The 7,363-nt window shown below is 36.2% G+C and overlaps 1 protein-coding gene across 1 annotated transcript in view; it reads right to left on the bottom strand.

Annotated features, from left to right (window-relative positions):
• The window catches only part of LOC108660721, a 13,365-nt gene extending 12,184 nt beyond the window's left edge, over positions 1–1,181 (bottom strand). Inside the window, exons 1-2 of the mRNA XM_018114995.1 lie at positions 983–1,181; positions 79–941 (exon numbers count right to left, since the gene is read on the bottom strand). Of these exons, the coding sequence (XP_017970484.1) occupies positions 79–941; positions 983–1,181 (1,062 nt within the window). The remainder of the gene's footprint in view (positions 1–78; positions 942–982) is intronic.

Genomic DNA, 7,363 nt, shown 5'->3' with positions numbered 1-7,363 from the left:
ATGAGCTCCACAAGTTCCTTCGTGGACTTCTTTCATTATTTTGTTGGCTTCCGCAACATCCACACATCTCAAGAGTACTTGATCTCGACGCCTTTTGTAGAGCACTTCTCCGTTAAGGAAGAAACCCATTACTAATCTTCTAAGAGTTCGCTTGTCATTGTCCGTGACATTCTCAGGATATGCCTGGTGCTTGATGTATTGCATGATATCATGACACCACGGCTTACCATCAACCTCTTCTTCAACATTCAAGTAGTGTGCGGAGACTTCACGGACTTCTAAATCAAAAGGGCGTACATCAGCCGCCTCTTTTATTTTGAACATCGTTGCGAGGGTGTCCAAAGCATCAGCAATCTGATTCTCTTCTCGAGGTAAATGGTTGAAGCTGATTTTTTTGAACTGTTTGCTTAATTCTGTAACCAGCTTTTTATATGGAACTAGTTTAGAATCTCTAGTTTCCCATTCGCCTCTCATTTGACATATTACTAAAGCCGAATCTCCGTAAACATCTATCGCGTCAACCTCCATCTCAATCGCTGCTTGTAATCCCATTACCAACGCCTCATACTCCGCCATATTGTTAGTACAATTGAAATTCAATCTTGCTGTGGCTGGATAGTACTTTCCATTTGGAGAAATCAACACTGCCCCGATTCCATACCCCAAAGCATTGGATGCTCCATCAAAATACACCTTCCATGGATTAAGTTCATTGGGACCACCATTTTTTATGTGTAAGACGGCCATCAAATCTTCATCTAGAAAATCGAAACTTACAGATTCATAATCCTTATTAGCTCGATCTGCAAGGAAATCAGTGATGACACTCCCTTTGATTGATTTTTGAGACACATACACAATGTCATACTCAGACAATAGCACTTGCCATCGAGTTATTCTTCCAGACAGGCAGGGTTTTTCAAAGATATACTTGATGGGATCTAATTTCGCCACCAACCATGTTGTGTGATACAACATATACTGTCAGAGCCTCGGGCGGTCCATGCTAGTGCACAACACATCTTTTCGAGCGCAAAATATTTGGACTCATACTCCATGAACTTCTTGCTCAAGTAATATACTGCCCGTTCTTTCTTCTCGGTTCCATCATGTTGTCCCAACACACATCTCATAGAATTCTTGTTCACAGTCAAATACAAAATAAGAGGTTTGCCGGCCATCGGTGGCACCAACACCGGTGGATTTCTGAGATGTTCTTTGATTTTATCAAAGGCTATTTGACATTCTTCATTCCATTCTCCTAGGTCTCTTTTTCGAAGCAGCTTGAAGATTGGATCACATTTGCAGGTGAGTTGGGATATAAATCGAGCAATATAATTCAACCTCCCTAAAAATCCTCACTTCTTTTTGCGTTTTGGGAGGTGGTAGCTCTTGAATAGCTTGTATTTTATCCGGGTCCACTTCAATTCCTTTTTCACTTACTATGAACCCTAACAATTTCCCAGAAGTTACACCGAAAGTGCATTTTGCAGGATTCAACTTGAGCTGGAACTTTCGCAATCTCTCGAACAGTTTCTTGAGATTGACAGTATGATCCCTTTCTGTATGAGATTTTGCAATCATGTCATCAACATATACCTCTATCTCTTTATGCATCATATCGTGGAACAAAGCTACCATTGCCCTTTGGTAGGTGGCGCCTGTATTCTTCAATCCAAATGGCATTACTTTGTAACAAAACGTTCCCCACATGGTTACGAACATTGTTTTTTCCATATCTTCGGGTGCCATCTTAATTTGATTGTAACCAGAAAAGCCATCCATGAATGAGAACAAAGCATGTTTTGCTGTGTTGTCCACAAGAGTATCAATATGTGGCAAAAAGAAGCTATCCTTCGGACTCGCTCTGTTCAAATCCCTATAATCGACGCACATTCGAACTTTTTCATCCTTCTTAGGAACTGGAACTATATTAGCCACCCATTCAGGGTACTTAGCCACCTCTAAAAATCCAGCATCAAATTGCTTTTTTACTTCTTCTTTAATCTTCAGCAACATTTTTGGCTTCATCCTTCTCAACTTCTGTTTAATAGGCTTGCAATCTGGTTCCAAAAGTAACTTGTGAACAACCATGTCAGTATTAAGGCCTGGCATGTCCTGATATGACCAAGCAAACACGTCCACATATTCACGGAGCAATTTTTCTAGCTTCTGCCGTTCATCAGATGACAGCGAGGTGCCAATCTTAATCTCTTTCTTCTCTTCCCTATTTTCGAGTTTAATCATTTCTGTGAGTTCCTGATGAGGTAAAATCTCCTTTTCCTCCTGTTCCAACATTCTCGACAAATCAGGGGGTAAACCGTAGTCATCCACCTCCTCTTCATTTTTCAATTCATCAATGTTCGGAATCATCTCAAAATCGATATTCAAATCGTTGTCTAGATTGTCTTCGTGTTCATTATTTAAAGACCTACAAACAGGTAAAGTTAGACGCATGTATGGGCAAGTATTTATTGGCTAAAAGAATAGATGAAAGGACATATGCAAAAAGATTGATGAATTATGAAACACATTATGCATTGTCATTTATTTAAATGATGAAGGTAACAGAAAGCCCTACTTAAACAAGAAATTACTCTTAACACCCTTGGGCATAGGCATTTAGATAAAATTGTTCATTACATTTCAGAAGACTTAAAGATCATGGGCAGTTCCGTGGCTATCCAATTGCTTAGCTCCTCTCCTGGTAGTACTGGATACACCACATGGACCTTCTTGTTAGGTTCTTCATCTTTGATCATATGGATTGATAGCTCACCAAACATCCGTGGAACCTGATTGACCTCGTCCGATGCCTTACACCCCACGAATCGAAAGGTTTCATACAAGAAGGGAATTGTCTTTTTCCAAAATTCTTCCTCCTCACTTTCTTCATAAAACTTGATTTCTGACAAATCCATCAACTCTTGCAACTTAAGACGAAAGCCATCACAATTTTGAATGGAACGTCCAACAACCCCCATATGGAATTTACAAGAAAGGGTGAGATCATGTCCTAGTTCTTTTATCTCTATCGGTTCTGGAGTGATGGCTATTATTTTGGACAACGTCTCAAACACTCTATCCATCGGTGTTCGAATCTCGTCGATATTCTTTTTCACCCTTCGAATCATCCCTTCATGTATTGCATTCACTGTCGAACCTCCATGGTTAGGCAAGGGATTCCAATTAACATTTGAATTGTCTTTTTTAGCAAAATTTAAAAGTCCTGCCTTAGTGAGCGCTTGGACTTTATGTTTTAAAGCAGTACAATTCTCGGTGGAGTGCCCTTGAAATCCAAAATGGTAATCACAATGCGCATTCGGGTCATACCATTTTGGGAAAGGTGGTCGGAGTGGTTCTAAAGGGGTTCGAGCAATGAGTCGATTTTCTATGAGTTGTGGCAGTAATGTAGTGTAAGGGACTGGAATATGATCGAACTTTGGTTTTTCTAGGGTAGTTTTAGGTTCTCTTTGACCATGGCCAGGATTATTGGTTGAAGCTACCGGTCTTGGTGGTGGAGTTTGTGGAAGAACATTGGTCTGAAACATTGGTTGCGGGGTAGGTTGGTACACATATGGGTTTTGTGTGATGTTGCCTATGTTTGGATAGAAGGGTTGGTATGTGGGGTACGAGTAATATGGGTTAAAGTTATGGGCTTGTTGGCTGTTGTGAGCGACTGCTTGCACATCCCCTTCTTTTTTCTTGGGCATATTCCCTCTCTTTGAGCTGGCAACTTCATGCCCTTCAATTTTTCTCGCAATTATTAAAAACAGTGAAGTAATAATAGCAAAATAACTGAGTGCATTAACCAAAAATATGCAAAATCAAGGCTAGGGAAAACAACAAATTATTTAAGGCTTAAGATAACTTATGATTAATTAACGGTTTGACTCTCGAGTTCCCCAGTGGAGTCGCCATCTGTCGTAACGTGCGGGTCCGAGAACCCGTCCGCCAGACACGGGCGAATATTAAATCGGTTTAGGAGTCGCCACTAATCTTTTTTATCTAGGTGTGATTGGTCACCTATTAACCCGATTCTTAATCGACGAAGTCCTAAATTAATTTTAGGTCCGTCGAAAGAACGAGAACTGATCCACATTTTTAGAGATGGGTTCGGGAGTGCGATTACGCACGGAGAAGGGTTAACACCTCCGTGGCGCCCATTCCACGAACGGTACCATTTAATCTTAAGTTATCTTAATATAGCCTTCTCTTAGTTTAATCCCTACTTTATTAATTAAATTTTTATTAAATTGACAGACTGAGTTTTTTTATTTGGTTTTATGTATGCACATGATGCAAGCGTAAAATGATGTCATGACTTGTTTATTTTAAATGATGGAGTCGGTAATCTTTTATTGAAAAATTATTCGAAGACTATCCCAACGCTTTGGTGAAGTCTCGAAATTCTCCTCACCTAGAGATATCCCCGGAAGAACTCGTCTCTACAAGCTCCTCGGGGAAATCCCATTATCGGGATTTTCGCGCCATTTGCAAAATAAATGTGACGTGCTTGACAGGATAAAATGCTAATGTCTACATGCACGCGTTTATTGAATTAAGCGGTTCATAATTCATCCAATTATGTGTTTAATAATTTATCACCTTATTTATATATTTATTTTGTCATTTTTTTTTCATGAATTATGTATTTATTTTATTATTATTATTATTATTTTTTTGTTTTTTTTTATTTTTTTATTTAGATCCATAACTTTTAATTAACATTGTTGATTAACGTTTAACTTGATTATGTAACTTATCAAATAAACAATTAATTAATGTTTCCAAACGATTAAATTAACTTTATTTAGTAATATTTATTTAAGCTAATTAACTAATATTATTAATTTAAATTCAAATGCAACATTATATATATTATTTTTTAACAACAACTATTTGACTTAACGGGTATTGAAGTTTAGAGTTCGGATTTATCCCGACGCTTCGGTGAAAATCCGTCTCGAACTTTGCACCCAAAAAAAAATCCACTTAAAAAAAAAGCAACTTTTTGCCTTTCTTAGGTGCAATTTCTTCAATAATCATTTCATTTTTTCATTCATTTTTTTTATTTTTTATTATATTTTTTTTATATTTGTATCATGTATTTTTGTATGTATATTATATTTACAACTATCTAAATATATTTATAATATAACTATTTCTTTCTCTTTTTTTTTTATTCTTCTCATTCACTTACTCTTGTTATCGTTATTATTATTATTTAATTGTTTATTTGATTTCTTAAATATATTTTTGCTTATTTATTATTTTATAAATACATTTATAATTTTTGTAAAAACTATATTGAATGCTAATAAAATTAATACTAATAATAATATAATAACCCAAATAACAAAAATGCAAAACTTACCTAATTTTGAGTCCAACGAAACCCAGATGAATTCAAGAACCCACAACTTCTTTTTCTTGTCTTGTTTCTTGGTCAACTTGCTTTGTCTTGTTTTTTCTTTTCTTTTTTTTTTCTTCCCTTTCTTTCCTTTCTTCTCTTTTTTCTTTTTTCTCTTTCTTCTCTTCTCTCTCCCCGCTGGCTTCTTCTTTCTTTTTCCTCTTTCTTTCTTTCTCCTTCTCTTTCTCTCCTTTCTCCTTGCGGGTTTCCCTTCTCTTTTTTCTTTTTCTTCTTTCTTCCTTTCCTTCTCCTTCTCCTTCTTCTCCCCGACGTAACACTCCCACCGCCGGCGCCTCTTTTTCCTTTCCTACGCCGGCCTCTCACCTCTCTCTCTCTTCTTCTTTTTCCCTTTTTTGCTCTCTCTTTTTTTTTTTTTGGGTTAATTATTGATTTTTTTGTTTCAGTTTTTTCTGATGGCTTTTTTGCAGGTGATGGATCGGTTTTTTTGAAATCTTTTTTGGCTTTTTGGTTGAGTTTTTTTTTTGGCTTCTCCTCCTTTTCTTTGGTTTTGCAGGTGGTCCTTAAAACAAGCAGGGTTGTCCAAAAAATTGGACAACCCAGCAATGGGGTTCTGGCAATAGGGAGTTGGTTGCCAGAACCCCATCATGCGTGGTGGTTGGGGAAGGGATGGCTGGGCGTACGCCCAGCCATACCTCTTTTTTATTATTATTATTATTATATTTTTTTATTTATTTTTTTATATTTTATTATAATTTAAATTTAAAATTTATTATTATTTTTAGGTGTCTACATCATGCTTACATCTTTCTCATCAAAACCCATTTTCCTTAGAAATCCTTCCATAAAAATCCATTCCACTCTATCATATGCCTTACTTATGTCCAATGTAAGAGCAAAGTTACCCACATTTTCCAGTCTTTTATTATGCAAATAGTGAATAATTTCATGTGCAACTATAACATTATTTGAAATCAATCTGCCAGGCACAAAGGCACTTTGATTTTCAAAAATGATAACTAATAAAATACCCTTCAATCTATTGGTGAGCACTTTAGATGCAACTTTATAAATCATATGGAAAAGACTTATTGGTCGAAATTGACTTGTTCAAGCTAGGTAACTTTTGGGATGAAAGCAATATGAGTATAATGATTTCGTTGGATGCAATTTTTCCCTCTAGAAAATCTACAACAAAATTATAAATGTTCTTTCCCATTAAATCCCAATACCTTTAAAAAAAATAAAGTAGACAATTCATTCGGATGAAGGGCCTTTGTAAAATGCAATTGAAAGAATGCAATTTGAACTTCCTCTGCGGTAATTTTTGTAATCAATTCTTCAGTCATTCTTCCATCAATCTATGAATGCACCACTGCCAAAACTTCTTCAACCATAGGCAGATTTGAGGTAGTAAATAGTTGAGAGAAAAATTCATTTGCTTCTTAATACAAACCCTTTTATCTCTCCACCCACTCTCCATTATTCTTCCTTAGTGCCTAAATGGTATTTTTCTTCTTCCTCTCTAAGGCTTTCCCATGAAAGATATTTGTGTTCTTGTCCCCTTTTTTAAGCCAATCTGCTTTGACCGTAGCTTCTACAAAATTTCTTCTTTTTTAATTGTATCATCTAATTCCTTCTAGATCTTTTTGAGAGATATAGCATCAAAATTAGGAGATTCTAATTCATGTATATGTTGGAGTTCCCTTTTCTTCCACATTATTTTTTTCTTGCACCTCCTATGCTAGGCTTGATTTAATTGAATTGAGCTTAGCTTTAACAATATGTAATTCTTCTATAAACTCACTAGAATTCTAATCCAGTTGTCTCTATTCCTCGAAAATTATCCTTTCACATTTTTCACCATGAATCCAAAAAGCCTTAAAGTGAAATCTTCTCCTCCATTTAACTATTTTCTTATGGAATAAGTCAACCTTTAAAGCTATATGATTTGAAGCTCCCACTACTTCGTTAAATACCATTACCTTTGGA

This window comes from Theobroma cacao, chromosome 2 (assembly GCF_000208745.1).
Source record: "Theobroma cacao cultivar B97-61/B2 chromosome 2, Criollo_cocoa_genome_V2, whole genome shotgun sequence".
In the NCBI taxonomy this organism is placed as follows: Eukaryota; Viridiplantae; Streptophyta; class Magnoliopsida; order Malvales; family Malvaceae; genus Theobroma; species Theobroma cacao.
This window is presented reverse-complemented; position numbering and strand designations above follow the sequence as displayed.